This window comes from Oncorhynchus mykiss, chromosome 9, assembly GCF_057628025.1.
Source record: "Oncorhynchus mykiss isolate SJ-2025 chromosome 9, ASM5762802v1, whole genome shotgun sequence".
Taxonomy (NCBI): Eukaryota; Metazoa; Chordata; class Actinopteri; order Salmoniformes; family Salmonidae; genus Oncorhynchus; species Oncorhynchus mykiss.
In genome coordinates this window covers 24,500,442-24,519,240 of record NC_143030.1, presented here as the reverse complement: position 1 = coordinate 24,519,240, position 18,799 = coordinate 24,500,442, and the positions used below count along the sequence as shown (strand labels likewise).

The 18,799-nt window shown below is 39.9% G+C and overlaps 1 protein-coding gene and 1 long non-coding RNA gene across 4 annotated transcripts; both read left to right on the top strand.

Moving 5' to 3' along the window:
• Positions 1 to 317: 317 nt before the first annotated feature.
• Positions 318 to 9,100, top strand: LOC110531734 (leucine rich adaptor protein 1-like). Of its 3 annotated transcripts, XM_090183806.1 has the most exons (3): positions 442 to 636; positions 1,059 to 1,177; positions 5,450 to 9,100. In XM_090183806.1, exons 2-3 carry the CDS (start codon positions 1,154 to 1,156, stop codon positions 5,846 to 5,848), a joined length of 423 nt encoding a protein of 140 aa, XP_090039932.1. In that variant the 5' UTR covers positions 442 to 636; positions 1,059 to 1,153; the 3' UTR covers positions 5,849 to 9,100. The 3 variants fall into 3 exon arrangements, with proteins under 3 accessions (XP_021470764.1, XP_090039932.1, XP_090039931.1); XM_021615089.3 differs by having other exon boundaries at positions 318 to 1,177; XM_090183805.1 differs by lacking the exons at positions 442 to 636; positions 1,059 to 1,177 and adding an exon at positions 2,464 to 2,697.
• Positions 9,101 to 13,383: 4,283 nt separating this feature from the next.
• LOC149980860 (uncharacterized) lies at positions 13,384 to 14,746 on the top strand. The gene is made up of 2 exons (XR_016483168.1): positions 13,384 to 13,505; positions 14,532 to 14,746. It is a non-coding gene; the product is annotated as an uncharacterized LOC149980860 (long non-coding RNA).
• The last annotated feature ends 4,053 nt before the right edge of the window (positions 14,747 to 18,799 follow it).

The window sequence follows — 18,799 nt, the reverse complement described above, 5'->3', positions numbered from 1 at the left end:
ATTTTAGTCAGTTAGCAGACGCTGTTATGCAGAGTGACTTACAGTAACGAGTGCAAACATTTTAATACTTTTTTCGTAGATCAAGCTTAGGTTAATTAGTTTGCTTTTAAAAGATAGCTTTTAAAATGTATTGATTTTATTATGCTGGTATAATAAAATGTAGCCTAATAACGATGTAGCATACAACTATGCAAATAGGCTACAGGCCTATTGGTTTGAATTCAAATACATACAGCACGAAAGACCGCTTACTGTAACCTACTTTGCTAGCATAAAATGTCAATTTAGTCGTTTGTATGATTGAACTGATGATTAGTAAATGACTGTAGGTTACCATATGGATGTATTTTGTGCACAATAAACCAAAACATATGCTGTGACAGTTGCCTTACGATTACAGCAAACAGGCGTGGTTTCAAAGTCCCACCTGTCTGGGTTCATAAGCTCCATATGGGTGTCTCTGTGGCTGTTATCCAACTGTGCTGTTCGACTGTTGTTTCAGTGGACACGACTGACACCGGCGGACGGGACTTCCAAAACTACAATTTTCACGAATGAGTGTAGTGGCTTTGCAGTAGGCGTCATAACGGGATATGTATCTATTTTGTTGTGGATTGCACACTATATTTTGAATTGGTGAGAATAATCGGATGGGGCAACTTTGTTTTTGAATTACTTTTCTCTGCAACTGTGTGCCTATAGATATATAGAAGTCGCTTTCAACCTCGGATCTCAGACCATCCTAAAACATTCATAGACGCATACGGATAAGAAGGCTTTTCGAAAGTTTAAAACCATCAAGGCTATGACCTTTTATTTTCTTTGAACGTGAAGTCAGCGCGAGTCCTCAAGCCACGGAACCCTATAATTTGCTCTCTCGGTTGTTCCTATTGCACATTTTGAAAAACGTAGCATATATATATATATATTTTTTCGTTTATAGGCCTAGTCTTACTGTAATTCTACAATGGACGGGGAACACGTCTTACGCGATTTTAAAGATATTGAGACGAAGTTGGGTCGCAAAGTTCCTGAAAGTCTCATTCGTTCCCTTGCAGGAGGAAATAATCATCATGACAAACATGAGGATACAAAATTGGCGACACCGAAAAACCAGTCGAACTCTGCTGATTTGAAACGACTGGAGAGCAAGATGTTATTTTTGAGACAGGAAATGGTAAGTGATTGTCCCAAAGATGCGTCTCCAAATATATTTAATTCAGTCTGTCCCTGTCGGTTTGGATCAGTGAGTTGCTTCATACCACAGGAGGTTGGTGGCACCTTAATTGAGGAGGACTGGCTCGTGGTAATGGCTGGAGCGGAATTAGTGGAATGGTTTCAAACACATCAAACACATATTTTTCATGTGCCATTCCATTGGCTCCGTTCCAGCATTTATTATGAAACATCCTCCCTCACCAGCCTCCTGTGCTTCATACAGTAAGCATTTGATAAAGTTTTTTGACTACGGAAGCAGACATCCAAAACAGGTACTGTTGCAATTTGACCAGGCTTTTTCAAGTCAGTTCACTGCATTTTCAAAACCTTTCTTTATATTCAGTGATGCATTGCATTAAGTGCAATTTACACCAGCCCCCCAGTGTCTGGTCTGGAGCGTGAAGTCTCTGCTAATCGGCTACTGCATAGCAACCAATGATATATATAAACCCTGGATTTCGGATGATATGTGTTGGCCATTGAGAGGCTTTGAACCGCTGGTCAGCCATATTGGCACTCCCCAGTAGGAGCAGTCCTCCATAGGAATGAAAGAAATTAAACAGTATTTCAATTAAAGACAAAGTTAACATGTATTTAAGCATTTCGTTGGTGTAGTGGAGAGAGTAACATTAGTCATCTAAAATAATTATACTTTAAGGACATTTGTTAAAATATATTATTTCATTTTTTATTTGTATGTTTAGCGCACATAATATGCATTAAGGTGTCTGTAATAAAATAAATTAGGCAAAAACAAATGTAGAATGTAAATGCATTTCTATAGCTTCCAAAATATTTTTAACACCGGTGAGGGAGTGCCAAGATGGAGGCATGGTGGCTTCAACACAGCACTCCCAAATAGTCATCTAGTGTGTAGATAAATTATAGGTTGCAACGGAGTGGTGCCAAAAACCCTGGTCTTCCTAGAAAGAATATGTAAATTAGGATCGCTAGAAAGGTATATATATATATATATATATATATATATATATATATATATATATATATATATATATATATATATATATATATATATATATATATATATATATATATATATATATATATATATATATATATATAAATAATAGATATATATATATAAATAATAGATGGCCACTTTGGGCTCTAAAATTAGTTTATTATGATCAAGTTCTATCCTCGCAGTGAATTATTTCACAACAAATGAAGATATTTAATGAAATAGTGATCCATTATACTACTACATTTGACGTCACACAGGACCATGTGCTGACACAAACCAGTCACATTCATTGCACGTGCACCTAAGGGGTTTGCATCTAGCAGCTCTAATAATTTATTTAGTTTTTTGTTTGTTTTATCTAGCATCTCTAAGCAGGATGAAAATGACTACATCGACCATGATCCTTTCCTAGTTACAGCCACCTTTGCAAATGTTTGCCATTCAACAATATGGCGTGCTTCAAATTCAAATACTACCGGTTTTCATGCGCCATCGTGAGTTTTCCAGAGGAATACGTGGATTTGTCAGGGCTTTCACTGTCTACTGGTTTTAATGTATATGAATTTACCCAAGCTAACAAAAGAGCTTTTAGCTGCAGTAGTCTGGTTGTTGTCCAAGGTTATTGCAGCTGTTTGCTTTAGGCAATATTGAACGTTCACTAACCTGTGATATCTTAACTCAGCATGTTATGCAATAACTTCCAGACGCCTGATGGCAATCCAACTTTATTGCCCTTGTGTTCATAGGCTATACTTTTGTCGTCTCAGAAGTTTATGGATTACTTATAATGTGATCGCATGTTAGCCCATTCATAGATGCTATCTACCTTTAGCACCTTTTGATGGTAGTATCTTCTGGCTGGGGGAGATTTGTTAAGAGCCCTGACACTTGCTATAAATGTTAACACGCATCGCTTGCGGTACGGTTCTGGAAAGGAACATATCTTTCATATCAGCAGGAAATATATATATATACAGTGCATTCGAAAAGTATTCAGACCCCTTCCCCTTTTTCCACATTTTGTTACGTTACAGCCTTATTTAAAATGCATGAAATAAAAAATGTTCCTCATCAATCGACACACCATAATGACAAATGTAAACAGGTTTTTAGAAATATTGGCAAATGTATTAAAAATAAAAAACAGAAATACCTTATTTCCATAAGTATTCAAACCATTTGTAATGAGACTTACAATTGAGCTCACGTGCTGCATCCTGTTTTCATTGATCATCCTTGAGATGTTTCTACAACTTGATTGGAGTCCACCAGTGGTAAATTCAAATGATTGGACATGATTTGGAAAGGCACACACACACCTGTCTATAGGCACACACCTGTCTTACCCAAGAAGGCTCAACGCTGTAGTCACTGCCAAAGGTGCTTCAACAAAGTACTGAGTAAAGGGTCTTGTGTAAATGTAATATTTCAGTTCTTTTGCTAAAATTGATTAAAACCTATTTTTGCTTTGTCATTATGGGGAACTGTGTGTAGATTGACGAGAAAAGGGATATTTTAATCAGTTTTAGAATAAGGCTGTAACATAACAAAATGTGGAAAAAGTCAAGGATTCTGAATACTTTCTAATTGCACTGTAAGACAACAAGAGTACTCTGCTGTGTTCCCTCCCTACTATAGTGAATGCCCCATTTGGGCCATCTAAGGCTTTTGTGCTGTTGTCACCTCTTACAATCTCAATTTATTCTTTAATCCAATCAGGCTGCTTTTCTCCTGGCCAGCTGGCTGTTTCACTTCACAATAGTCCGCCACAGTGGACACATCATAATACCCATAAAAACACAGAAATGGTTCCAATGGTTTTTCAGCCATTCATTTTTCACATTGTGAATTTTACAAAATATTCAAATTAATTGTTTATTCGGTGTAGGCTTACCTTAGCGTGGCGTTATGATAGCCATGTAATTCTCTCTCGGACAAGGTGAGTTTTATCAATATATTTGCCTCAATTTACTCCAAAAAAGACCCAATGCTAATTATTGATAAAAGTTACCTTGTCCGAGAGAGATTTGCGCATTTATCAAAAGGTCACGCCAGGGTGAGCCTACACTAAACACAGACCTTATATGCTTATATGAAGCGGTCCCACATGAAAAAATGAATGGTAAAAAAAAACTATTGGAACCTTTTCCGGGTTTTATGACTCATATGGTGGTATTCAACAAGTTGTCTGTATCCATGTAAATCTTGTGTATTCGTCAATAAATATTGCATTAAAATAATGTATATTGTTATAACATAGGGATAAAAACATTTTGTTGAAAAAAAATTGCCTCTAGCCCCGTTTTAGACAAAAGCCCAGAATAATGAAACTTGTTTTAAGCGAAGTTCAGAAAATATCTTAAACTTAACGCTTGTAAGTATTGTTGGAGGGTGGCTAAATCAATCAAGTTTAATAATGACTAACAAACTAAAAAGCAAGCAGCAGTAAATCACATTAGCTAGACCTATCTTGTGATTCAATACCCCATTCGAACCAACTTTAATTGACACTGCTAATACTGTTGTAAAATTCCACTATGCTCTAGCTCAACATGTGTGCACACATAGAGAACGGGTTATATCGGCAAAGCAAACACTTGCAGAATTATGAGCTAAACGGGGCCTGTCACGATCCACTCCCAAGAAAGGGCTCTTTTTTATAAAGCCAGTTGTTCAGGAACATTGTATCAGACATCAGGCGTAATACTTTTTGACTGCTGCCACTAACTATCCATTGGCGTAAATGGCTGGCTATTTGTCGCTGGTAGCCTGGGAGAATCTTTCAGAATGAGACCATAGGCAACCTCCCCCCACCCCGACTCTATGGGGATTGTCATGCTGCGGTGGTAAATCAATGGTGGTACTGTATAGGCACCTGGGCGAGAATGTCCTTCTATGCAGTCACAGGCCCTACTGTTACATGCCAAGGATGGAAGGATTTCCTGTGGCATCCTGTTCTGTTTGTCTTTGTCTACATGTCATTTCCAAAGAGTAGAGTGGTGTCTTTACTATCCCCCAGGGGCAATTTGCTTTTCACCATTACCAAAAGACATGCTGGTGTTGGCATCTCACAAAAATGGAATAGGAAAGCAATATATATAAAAAAAACAATATTGTAAGCCTACTTGTTGGAAGTGTGTTATTGTGTGACTTTATAATACATGTGGGTTTCAAGTTGTCCAGTTTCTAGTCCAAATCTATAATGATAAAGGCCTTAAATGTATCTCCTTCTCACACCAAACGCAGGCCCACCTCCGTGCCATCGATGTCAAGCTGATGCAGCAGCTAATATCCATCAACGACGGCATCGAATCCATCAAATGGGTGATGGAGGACAAGGAGGGCCTAGCCAGTCGTGAAAGCAGCCTGACAGGCAGCCTGTACAGCCTATTGGACAGCCAAGATGACACCTCTTCACGCGGCAGCTTCACCAGTCTGCACGACGGACACAGCGATGGATTGGACGGGATATCCGTGGGCAGTTATCTGGATACGTTGGATGAGTTAGCCGAAGACCTTTCGGAACACACTTCTCCGACGGACCTTGATCTATTCTCTGATAAACCTGTTATAGAGGACGAGACTTTCAGCAAGCCAACAATGCGACTCAGAGTGGACTCCGATGAGTACTACTGCTTTGGATAGCTCTGCGTGGCTACGAGGCTAATACAAACGCAGACAAAGACCAGAGGGTTATTTTTGCCTAGCGTTGTCAAGATTTCAAATTCATATCAAATCAAATACAGTTGGCATGGTAACTTTGATAACATTTTAAAATTATGAACTAGGACTTCAACTGGTTGAAATTTGAGTAGTTTAGAAATGTTTCATAAGGTGGCTTGTTCATTGAGTTACTGTGTGAAATATAGAACATGGATTTGTTCCCTTGATGACCTACATTCTTTTCCTGCTGCTAAGTGTTCTATAGTGATGTCACAGTGACATTTAAGTGGTTTTACAAAGGGCAACTATTCAGTTGTGCTATTTTGTATCTTATAACCAAATTCATTTTTGGTCTAATGCATGTACATCTCACTAAACCTTAGCTACTTGTCCCTTCACAAAAACAAGTAAGGATGAGCTTTAAACATAATTAGGGATTGAATTGTTATACTGATAGGAGGTTAAAAGTGCAATTTGTAAGTTATCTGTCCCAACAAGAGGAACTGCAACCACAATCAACCTAAAACAAATACAAAATAATGCTAAGTAGTGCACCCTCTTCCTCCTCATTCTTGGTGGTTGCTTGCAGTGCTCTCCAGGAGCGTTGGAGTCCACTTTTTTTTTTACAGAAAATCGAACTTACAAAATTGCTTAATAATAATTTTGCTGTTTATTTTTATTGACACAGCTCACTTGGCAAAAGTTAGATGAATTTTTCACAATTTTCTTTCAGTGCACACTGACTGTACTCCGAAAAATCTGATACCTCTGTGTCTTGTTTCCCTTTTCACTTAGATACCATGTCTTTGGTTAGCCATTCATCCATCAGAACTAAGGTAATGTAGTATATAAGGAATTAGTGGTAATTTGGAGCATTAGCGGTTCCATGCTGAGACATCGGCTGGAGTGGTTTAGTGGGGCAAAAATACTACATTTCCTTCAGGCTATAGCATCCAAGTGCAATTTGAAATAAAAAAATGATTTTGACAGCTATGTGCTTACATGCTAAACATTGGACAGGTACTTTGCTCTTTCTTACTTTTTTTATTTAGACAGATTGCAGTCAACATTGCCATGCCCAGGTCAACAATTTATTTTTGTTTTGTTTTACCACAAGAGATTAATTGCAAAGAAGTTCCAAAGCGGAAATCTTGAAGTTCACAACACTTAATTAATTGAATTACTAGATGGTATTTTTTGGTTACGTTTAATAACTTAATTTTTGAGCTAGTCAACACTTTCATGACTGGTAACTGACAAGGTTAAGTACAAAAGTAAGGCCATTAATTTCTGTACAAAGATGATTTTGTTTTAAATTCCACTTTCTGTGTCTTCACATGACCTGTGTGTGTTGTGCTCTTCATGTTGCCTACTTTTTAACATTGTAACTTATTGTTTTTATTGGTGTTGAAAAGTCTGTTGGGGAAAGTAATATATTGTGATTTTCTTCTTTCTCAGTTTCTGTGTACTGTTTAGTTTAATCTACATACACGCTAACACACACACACACACACTGGTTCATATGATTGCCAGCTAATAGTCTATTTGTGGTAACATGCAATTAGTGGAGAGAAATTGACTCCATTTTGGATTATTTAGTAAGACCACAGAAGCGCTCATATGCACATTTTTATGCTGAGACAGTCTTGCTCCATTTTTGTCAGACTAGTGAAGTTCCAACGTGGTAGTTTGAAAAATGTACAATGGAAAATTGTGCTCAGTTTGGGCTAGATTCTATCAGATTCGCACTAGCTGACACCCGTATAGTGGTTGCTTTTACATGTCGGCGGTGGAACTGTGTTAGAGCTACAAGCGTCTCCCAGCATTATACCTAAAGCTTTGCTGCACGCAATCGCATTAAGAGAAATCCCATGCAGCCTTGTTTACAAGTTTAAACTCTGGAATGTGAGACATAATCTACACCTCGATTAGGCTGATATAAATCCCCCTTATTTCGTTGAATGATTTTCAATTTGAGCATCATTATTTCTATATAGCCTACTCTTTATCGTTCTAAACTTCTAATGCAAGTGGGGTGGGTGTGGCTTTGTAACAATGATCACAAGAGCAGCTGCTCACCGATTGGATAGCTCCAACGCAGGAACACCTCCGACACCGTCAAAACATCATGCAGGTGTATGCTGTTGCCGGTTAACGCTTGATCTGATTAAATCTAGGCCTTTCTTGGAAAAAACACAAAGCAAAGAGGGCTATTACATCTTCTCAATTCATGAAATTAAAGTACATTTTCTTTTTTAAAACATTTGGACTATTAGTGGAAGGAAACCCATTTTGGATTACACTCAAGATTGACATGACTTAACTTCTCATGGACGAGGCATCACGTTACTATACATAAACCTTGGGAGTATTCATCACAAAATATTATAGCCGGATTATGTAAATCAAAACAAATGTACGCCAGAGAGAAGACGGAAACAGAAAAGGAATGCTAACCACAGTGCTTTTTTATGTCCATTTTAATTATTCTCACTAGCTTGTTGCTTTTCTACAGGGATAAGTGCATTTCAAGACTGGAAAGCAGAGGCCCTTGTGGTACAATGAGCAGCCCCAGGACATTCCTCTCCAGTACTCTATTTAACTCTGCATACTATGACACTTCTCCCTTTATTTTTGCATAAATGACAAACTACAATGCCAGCCATTGTAGTCACATATGCCTCTGAGTCATAGATGATTCTAAGGATGGTTAGCATGCAAAATAAAAACAAATACCCTTGCACGGGGCATGATATAGTTTCCTGGTTCAAATGACATGTTTTCCTTAGCATTGAAGGTGCAGAGATTCACCATATAAACTGAACTAGGAAATGCATAGAATTGTTATTAATCACTGCATACGGATTGGGATGAAAGTGTATGAATTACATTATATCTCAGTCAATACCGCAGTAAAGTAAATGCCTTGTGTACTAAATTGTTGGGTGTCAAACGTATTGGTCACATACTGTTTATCACTTAATATAGGTCTTTCATCTTTTTCAGCCTCACACCTTATTTTCTGAAACCACACTGTACTTGCGTTAAGAAAGGGTCAAATTGAGTATACTGCTGATTCCCCTAACTAACTCATTTTCCAACTAATTTCCTTAGCTAATATACCTTTCAAACCAAGACGTTTTCCCGCCAACTTTAGCATCCCACCAGCTTTTTGTCAACTTTTCTTTAAATCTGAAAGGTATTGCAGTATTCCAATAAAATTACCAGAACCTATCTGACAACAGTTTGAGTTTAATTGTAGCCAACTTTTTATTCACCATAAGAGGAATAAATGACACAATGACTGCTTGTTTTGTCGTATAATTTTAGCAATCAGAAAATGGCAGAGTGATTTAGTGCATCTTTAAAGGTCTCTATAAAAGATGAATGCTGACAAGATTGTGGTAAAAAAAAAAAACATCTCTAAGGGGACCAATTATGCCCAATAATCTTTTCAGGCAACACACCAAATATGCTATGTGAATTAGGTATAATTCACCTTCTTAGTGCCTTTGGCACACTTAAGCCACCTGTCAAGACTAAACAAAGCCAAAATAACCACGCCAGAAAGCCTTGAATGACAGTGTTGAATGACAGTGTGACTTCTGGTTGACTATCTTCCATTAAAACAGATATCATTTGCTCATCATTTCCTGTCGAACAAGGTTAACTGTGTCGACATTGGCAATTCTTTGACTATCCCCTTCAGGAAAAATAAATGACTAGACCTATTGGCCCATAACGTAATTGGAAGATGTCAATAAACAAGAACAGGTTGATTTGCTAATAACCCTTCTATGTGTTGGATTTTCTGAGAAAAGGACAGGGTATAATACCCATGTACAGTCATTGCTATTTTTTCTTTCCAAGTCTCTCTTTAAATACTGACTCAGCTAAACATCGTCTTGGTTGCTCATGTAAACAATGCAAAGACAGAGGGCTTTCTTTGACACAGAGTGGGGCGTGGCAGTTTATATCCAGTTTGTTAATTAAGTGTACACCTTCAGCAGAGGCGCGCCAACCCAATGAATCACAAGGGACATATGCCCCTTCTATTTGAGCAAAACTTAATGTGAACAGAAAAGTTGATGTCAAAGAAAGGCATATCTTACTTGGTATATTGTGTTTGTGTAAAAAGGCCTGTAGGATATAAAATATTGTTGTAAAGATTGTAAACACAGAATGAATTTATATTTCAAGAAAGTCAGTACTGAATATGGTTTATAAAGGCTTCCTTAATAAATTCCCCTCGAACCTTGAGCTAAGAACGACTGACAAGTGCAGAACCTTTTTTCTTGGCACCTCTGCTCTGTGATCTTGAGTATTTTGTTCTATCAATAATGTGTTATTCAGCTCAAACTGTAGGCCAGAGTTCTTAAAGAACCACATTATAACTAGCCAGGGGGTTGAATAGACTATCCTAATAATCATCTCCCTTCAGTGCTGTCATGTCATGACTGTTGTATTATGTACTGTTTTTCCTCTTCATGCCATACAATGGTATGATTACCATGCGGTCAGTCAGATCGTAGATAAGTTAGTATTGTTTTGGATGCTACAAGTCATAAATCTGACCTGTTTGGCAAAGAATCATTCCGTATTCATTTTTTTAAGGCTTTGGTAAGGCCACTTTTTCTGGGATATCCTAACTTGGATCACTAATATAAAATAGATTTTGCTATTTGTTTAACACATTTTTGGTTACTACATGATTCCATATGTGTTATTTCATAGTTTTGATGTCTTCACTAATATTCTATAATGTATTAAATAGTATGTAATAAAGGAAAACCCTTGAATGAGTAGGTGTTCTAAAACGTTTGACCGGTAGTGTATGTCTCCATAATAATTTTGAATTGAAATGCCAAGTATATGTCAAAGATCCTTCCTCCAAAAGACATATTTGTACTGAAGAAAAATACACAATTTCATAGGGCATTTCAGTTCCAGTTTCACATGGAATGAACCCATAAGAGCAAAGTCATGCCATTGTCTGAACTACATCCGAACGTGAACGATACGCGTGGGAAGCAAACACAGGGGGCCTAGCCATTTCCCAAGTCAAAAAGATCACACAAGTCCAATATAATTATTTATTCATTTAAGTTGGCGTAGTCCCAATTACTTTCCTCTGGAGCAATTAATAACACCGACATGCGTCTAAGAAAAACGGCTTCCAGAGGAGATCCATTAGCGAATTAGACACGGTATTGTGCATGTGGTATATGGGAAACTGGACACACAAGATATGGGTTAGTGGGGATCAACAGGATATGGGTTGGCGGAGTATGAGGATCAACAGGCTATGGGTTAGTGGAGTATGGGGGCAACAGGATATGGGCTAGTGGAGTATGGGGATCACAGGATATGGGTTAGTGGAGTACGGGGGGGGGGGGGGTCAACAGGATATGGGCTAGTGGAGTATGGGGATCACAGGATATGGGTTAGTGGAGTACGGGGGGGGGTCAACAGATATGGATTAGTGGAGTAGGGGGATCAACAGGATATGGGTTAGTGGAGTATGGGGATCAACAGGATGTGGGTTAGTGGATTATTGGGATCAACAGGATATGTGTTAGTGGAGTAGGGGGATCAACAGGATATGAGTTAGTGGAGTATGGGGATCAACAGGATATGGGTTAGTGGAGTAAGGATCAACAGGGTGTGGGTTAGTGGAGTAGGGGGATCAACAGGATATGGGTAAGTGGAGAATGGGGATCAACAGGTTATGGGTTAGTGGAGTAGGGGAATCAACAGGATATGGGTTAGTGGATTATGGGGATGAACAGGATATGGGTTAGTGGAGTAGGGGGATCAAAAGGATATGGGTTAGTGGAGTAGGGGGATCAACAGGATATGGGTTAGTGGAGTATGGGGATCAACAGGATGTGGGTTAGTGGAGTAGGGGGATCAACAGGACAAGAGTTAGTGTAGTAGGGGATATCAACAGGATGTGGGTTAGTGGAGTAGGGGGATCAACAGGATGTGGGTTAGTGGAGTAGGGGGATCAACAGGACAAGAGTTAGTGTAGTAGGGGATATCAACAGGATGTGGGTTAGTGGAGTAGGGGGATCAACAGGATGTGGGTTAGTGGAGTAGGGGGATCAACAGGACAAGAGTTAGTGTAGTAGGGGATATCAACAGGATGTGGGTTAGTGGAGTAGGGGGATCAACAGGATGTGGGTTAGTGGAGTAGGGGGATCAACAGGACATGGGTTAGTTGAGTAGGGGGATCAACAGGATGTGTGGGTTAGTGGAGTATGGGGTATCAACAGGATGTGGGTTAGTGGAGTAGGGGGATCAACAGGATGTGGGTTAGTGGAGTAGGGGGATCAACAGGATATGAGTTAGTGGAGTAGGGATCAACAGGAAATTAGTAAGTGGAGTAGGGGGATCAACAGGATATGAGTTAGTGGAGTAGGGATCAACAGAATGTGGGTTAGTGGAGTATGGGGATCAACAGGATATGGGTTAGTGGAGTAGGGGCATCAACAGGATATGAGTTAGTGGAGTAGGGATCAACAGGAAATTAGTTAGTGGAGTAGGGGGATCAACATGATATGAGTTAGTGGAGTAGGGATCAACAGGAAATTAGTTAGTGGAGTAGGGATCAACAGGAAATTAGTTAGTGGAGTAGTTGGATCAACAGGAAATTAGTTAGTGGAGTAGGGGGATCAACAGGATGTGGGTTAGTGGAGTAGGGGGATTAACAGGATGTGGGTTAGTGGAGTAGGGGGATCAACAGGACATGGGTTAGTTGAGTAGGGGGATCAACAGGATGTGGGTTAGTGGAGTATGGGGTATCAACAGGATGTGGGTTAGTTGAGTAGGGGGATCAACAGGATATGAGTTAGTGGAGTAGGGATCAACAGGAAATTAGTAAGTGGAGTAGGGGGATCAACAGAATGTGGGTTAGTGGAGTATGGGGATCAACAGGATATGGGTTAGTGGAGTAGGGGCATCAACAGGATATGAGTTAGTGGAGTAGGGATCAACAGGAAATTAGTTAGTGGAGTAGGGGGATCAACATGATATGAGTTAGTGGAGTAGGGATCAACAGGAAATTAGTTAGTGGAGTAGTTGGATCAACAGGAAATTAGTTAGTGGAGTAGGGGGATCAACAGGATGTGGGTTAGTGGAATAGGGGGATCAACAGGATATGAGTTAGTGGAGTAGGGATCAACAGGAAATTTGTTAGTGGAGTAGGGGGATCAACATGATATGGGTTAGTGGAGTATGGGGATCAACAGGACAAGAGTTTCCATACAGCAACAGTACGGGCCCCTGAAAACAGGAAGGAAGGCACAGATATAAACTACTCAAACAAGAATCCAAAGTCAATTTAGAAGTCATTTAATTAGGTGCCTGTCAGTATGCTCTGCTACATCAATGGGGCAATGTTATCCCAGCATTGAGAGACTTTTGAAAGTGGTAGAAAATGTATTTCTGGATGAATATTTGTAATATCTGAACAAGGTATTAGTGTCAATGCCTAGCTCAAACACATTTTATTCCGTAGGTCTTGGTTTGGCTAATTCTTTCGCAACCGCGATCCTCGCAGTGAATCGGATCCACCGTGTCAACCATTCTGCTTTCCCAGACATAAAGGAGTGCATGTTGGGAGATGTATCAAGCTGTGGTATGTCTTTTACCAATAATATCTTATTTCTTACTTGGAAAAATACTTACTGAATGTCAAGGTTAACCACACTTCACAGTGTTATGTTTGTCATGTAATTTTCTGCCCGGCGATACCAGTCAACTTTACAGCCAAGCTGAATATTTCAGACCAATTAGATTACTCCCCTTACGTATCTGGAAAACTCTAAACTGTGGTGCCCACAAGCCCACAAGCATTTGGACTGTTTAATGCATCTCTAATGTAGAGTACAGCCCCAGTTGGACACTGTCCAAGCTGTAGTCCCATTACTCCGTCTGGGGAACTGTCTCACCAAGCATGGCAGAAATCGTCTCAAAATACTTTCTTGTATAGTCATCCATCGCCCTTTTGCAATACAAGCGAGACTAACAATAGGGGTCTGAGACTCGGACCATAAATTCTTTGAGGTTTACTACAATTCCCATTGGTACGTTTTTGTAAACAAGATTGTGTAAAGTTATGGGAAGCTCAAGTATACAAGTGCACACCACCCTGAGAACATACTACCCTCAAATCTGCCGTGGTGAATTCCGGACACAGTCATTTTCTGTGAGACTATTTAAAAAAAATACAAGCAGATATTTATCAGATTTTAGAGTGGGTAATTTTCGCTTGAGTACTACAGACATTCCCAAGGGAAGGCCATAGGAAATGCTAAAGGTCAATTCTTCCCCTCTGGTATTTAAGGTTAACTTATGGTCTCTAGTTGAGAGTTGTTAAGTATATTTATTTACTTATTCACCCATTTACTTTGTCATTAACATGATCAGTAGTGCTTGCCTCATTTACTGTGTGCAATTTGTGCTCATTTACAAATAGTGTGGGATATGGTGCTGCATAACAATAGTAGTAATGTAGCATGCAGCGAGAAATAGATAGGAATTTAATCAGCAGCATATTGGATATTTCACAGTGACAGTCATTTATCATTTCAACCTAATTATACTGTGACGACCCTCCCACTATGTCTGCCGTATTCTGTCTTTGTTCTTGTTTCCTTATTAGGATGCCGGTGGGCGGAGTTGGGAGGGTCGTCAGCTTCATGGGAAACACCTGGGCCAGGTGTCTCCCGGGATAAATAGACCTCTTCCACATTCATGGAGAAGACTCTCTCCATGCAGACACCTTTGTAGATTGTGTTGTGGTTCTTGGTGGCCTTTTGTTTGTTTGCTTTGTATATTTTCCTTAGTTGCTTTAGTTAATAAATATATATTTTGTTACTCCTTATCTCCACGTTGTCTCCCTTTGTTACGGGCTTTGAGCCGGTTCGTGACAATACACTTGTACGGATCAAATGTGACATTATACTATGCAGGAAATATAATTGATGATAGGCATTTTTCCCCCACTGCTAGTTTATCATGTTTACTATTACGCAAGACACATGTAAAATCCAGGTTCTGATGTGCCTACTCACTCCATCCTCAGCTGGAGAACCAGTGTATGACATAAAGTAAAGTGAACATTTCTGGGGAGACATAGCCGTTCTGGTACGTTTCTATGGGACTAGGGATGGGCTAATTTGTCAGTATTAGTCACACAATTTAGGCCTAGGATGTGAACTCTGGCCAATAGATATAGACAGCTGACTCTTTTTAAACTATAATCTGGGGCACGTACAGCAGGACTCAATGATTTGGAATGTTCAGATAGAAACATGCTATGTAGAAAAAAACTTGCCTCTCTGACATGTAGAATAATGAAAAATGTCGGCTCTTCGTGACATTTCTATCTGCAGTGTTGAACAATGTTTGGCTACGTGGCCCTGAAGGTGACTTTACTGTATGCCATAATGATGTGGTTATCCAGATTTGAATTGACAATGGCCATGTGTGAATGTCAGATGTGTCATCACCATAGGAGCGTTGGGTTTAAATATCGTCTCCCTTCATGCAACGTAAACACATAGAAGGTAAACATTTAAGACCAGATACTGTGTTATAATTAATCTGTGCCCTAGACCTATCTGCAGTTTAGCAAGCAGTAGCACATGAATATACAGAAACCACATGAATATGCACAAGCGCAGCACAAGCAAAGCCCGTCTCAAGCATTGGTTGAAAGTGTTGATTAGTAATGCATGGCTTTGATTAGTAATGCATTAGAGTAGCAGCAACATGAATCATAAACATATTTAAAATTATATGCAATAAGGCCTTCTGCATTGAAAATAGCCAGCAATACTTCCATAAACTTTTCAGAATTTGTAATTTCATATTTCGATTCAATGTGGAGATGATATAGGAGTTAAACAGCCGAAAAAACTCTGATTCGGGTTTAGCTCGGCCAAAACGGGGTGGGGTGTGCTTTAGGACCATGCGGACGCCTCAGAGAGGTCGGGTAGGCTGTTTGGAGTGTTTTTCCAACTGGATAAAAAAATGTACAGTACCAGTCAAAAGTTTGAACACACCTACTCATTCAAGGGTTTTTCTTTATTTGTACTATTTTCTACTTGTAGAATAATAGTGAAGTCATCAAAACTACCAAATAACACATATGGAATCATGTAATAACCAAAAAGTGATAAACAAACAACAAAATATATTTAATATTTGAGATTCTTCAAAGTAGCCACCTTGATGACAGCTTTGCACACTCTTGGCATTCTCTCAAACAGCTTCATGAGGTAGTCACCTGGAATGCATTTAAATTAACAGGTGTGCTTGGTTTAAAGTTAATTTGTGGAATTTATTTTCTTCATAAATGTGTTTGAGCCTATCAGTTGTGTTATGACAAGGGAGGGGTGGTATACAGAAGATAGCCCTATTTGGGTTATTTGGTAAAAGTCCATATTATGGCAAGAACAGCTCAAATAAACAAAGACAAACGATAGTCCATTACTTTAAGACATGAAGGTCAGTCGCAAAAACCACTAAGCTTTATTTGGAATTCAAGGCACACTTAACCAGCATGGCTACCACAGCATTCTGCAGCGATACGCTATCCCATCTGGTTTTCGCTTAGTGGGACTATCATTTGTTTTTCAACAAGACAATGACACAAAACACACACCTCTAGGAAGTGTAAGGGCTATTTGACCAAGAAGGAGAGTGATGGTGCTGCATCAGATGATCTGGCCTCCACAATCACCCAACCTCAACCCAATTGAGATGGTTTGGGAATAGTTGGACCGCAGAGCGAAGGAATAGCAGCCAACAAGTGTTCAGCATAAGTGGGAACTCCTTCAAGACTGTTGGAAAAGCATTCCCCATGAAGCTGGTTGAGAGAATGCCAAGAGTGGGCAAAGCTGTCATCAAGGCAAAGGGTTGCTACTTTGAAGAATCTCAAAAAATATATATATTTTGATTTGTTTAAAACTTTTTTGGTTACTACATGATTCCTATACTATACTATACTATACTATATGTGTTACTATACTATACTATACTATATGTGTTATTTCATAGTTTTGATGTCTTCTCTATTATTCTACAATGTAGAAAATAGTACAAACAAAGAAAAACCCTTGAATGAGAAGGTGTGTCCAAACATTTGACTGGTACTGTACAAACTCAGCAAAAAAATAATCGTCCCTTTTTCAGGACCCTGTCTTTTTTATAAATAATTTGTAAAAATCAAATTAACTTCACAGATCTTCATTGTAAAGGGTTTAAACACTGTTCCCATGCTTGTTCAATGAACCATAAACATATAATGAACATGCACCTGTGGAACGATCGTTAAGACACTAACAGACATTAGCCAGCAGCATACCACCGTGCATACCACTGCTGGCTTGCTTCTGAAGCTAAGCAGGGTTGGTCCTGGTCTGTTCCTGGATGGGACACCTGATGCTGTTGGAAGTGGTGTTGGAGGGCCAGTAGGAGGCACTCTTTCCTCTGGTCAAATTATTTTTTTTATCCAAATGCCCCAGGGCAGTGATTGGGGACACTGCCCTGTGTAGGGTGCCGTCTTTCGGATGGGACGTTAAACGGGTGTCCTGACTCTCTGAAGTCATTAAAGATCCCATGGCACTTATTGTAAGAGTAGGGGTGTTAACCCCGGTGTTCTGGCTAAATTCCCAATCTGGCCCTCAAATCATCACGGTCACCTAATAATCCCCAGTTTACAATTGGCTCATTCATCCCCCTCCTGTCCCCTGTAACTATTCCCCAGGTCGTTGCTGCAAATGAGAACGTGTTCTCAGTCAACTTACCTGGTAAAATAATGGATAAATATATATATATATATATATATATATATATATATATATATATTAAACAGCTTACAGACGGTAGGCAATTAAGGTCACAGTTATGAAAACTTAGGACACTAAAGAGGCCTTTCTACTGACTCTGAAAAACACCAAAAGAAAGATGCCCAGTGTCCCTGCTCATCTGTGTGATGCATGCTGCAAGGAGGCATGAGGACTGCAGATGTGGCCAGGGCAATAAATTGCAATGTCTGTACTATGAGACACCAAAGACAGCGCTACAGGACGGACAGCTGATCGTCCTCGTAGTGGCAGATCATGTGTAACAACACCTGCACAGGATCAGTACATTCAAACATCACACCTGTGGGACAGGTACAGCATGGCAACAACAACTGCCCGAGTTACACCAGGAACGCACAATCTCTCTATCAGTGCTCAGACTGTCCAGAATAGGCTGAGAGAGGCTGGACTGAGAGCTTGTAGGCCTGTTGTAAGGCAGGTCCTCACCAGACATCACCGGCAACAACGTCGCCTATGGGCACAAACCCACCGTCGCTGAACCATACAGGACTGGCAAAAAGTGCTCTTCACTGACGAGTCGTAGTTTTGTCTCACCAGGGGTGATGGTCAGATTAGAGTTTATCGTCGAAGGAATGAGCGTTACACCGAGGCCTGTACTCTGGAGCGGGATCGATTTGGAGTTGGAAGGTCTGTCATGGTTTGGGGCGGTGTGTCACAGCATCATCGGACTGAGCTTGTTGAAATTGCAGGCAATCTCAACGCTATGCGTTACAGGGAAGACATGCTCCTCCCTTATGTGGTACCCTTCCTGCAGGCTCATCCTGACATGACCCTCCAGCATGACAATGCCACCAGCCATACTGCTTGTTCTGTGTGTGATTTCCTGCAAGACAGGAATGTCAGTGTTCTGCCATGGCCAGAGAAGAGCCCGGATCTCAATCCCGTTCAGCACGTCTGGGACCTATTGGATCGGAGGGTGAGGGCTAGGGCCCTTCCCCCTAGAAATGTCTGGGAACTTGCAGGTGCCTTGGTGGAAGAGTGGGGTGACATCTCACAGCAAGAGCTGGCAAATCTGGTGCAGTCCACGAGGAGGAAA

What these genes read in the sequence shown, in the direction of transcription:
- LOC110531734 (XM_021615089.3), top strand. Translation starts at nt 968, where the DNA reads ATGGACGGGGAACACGTCTTACGCGATTTTAAAGATATTGAGACGAAG. An exon ending in TATTTTTGAGACAGGAAATG is followed by an intron (nt 1,178 to 5,449) that starts GTAAGTGATTGT and finishes CACCAAACGCAG; the next exon opens with GCCCACCTCCGTGCCATCGA.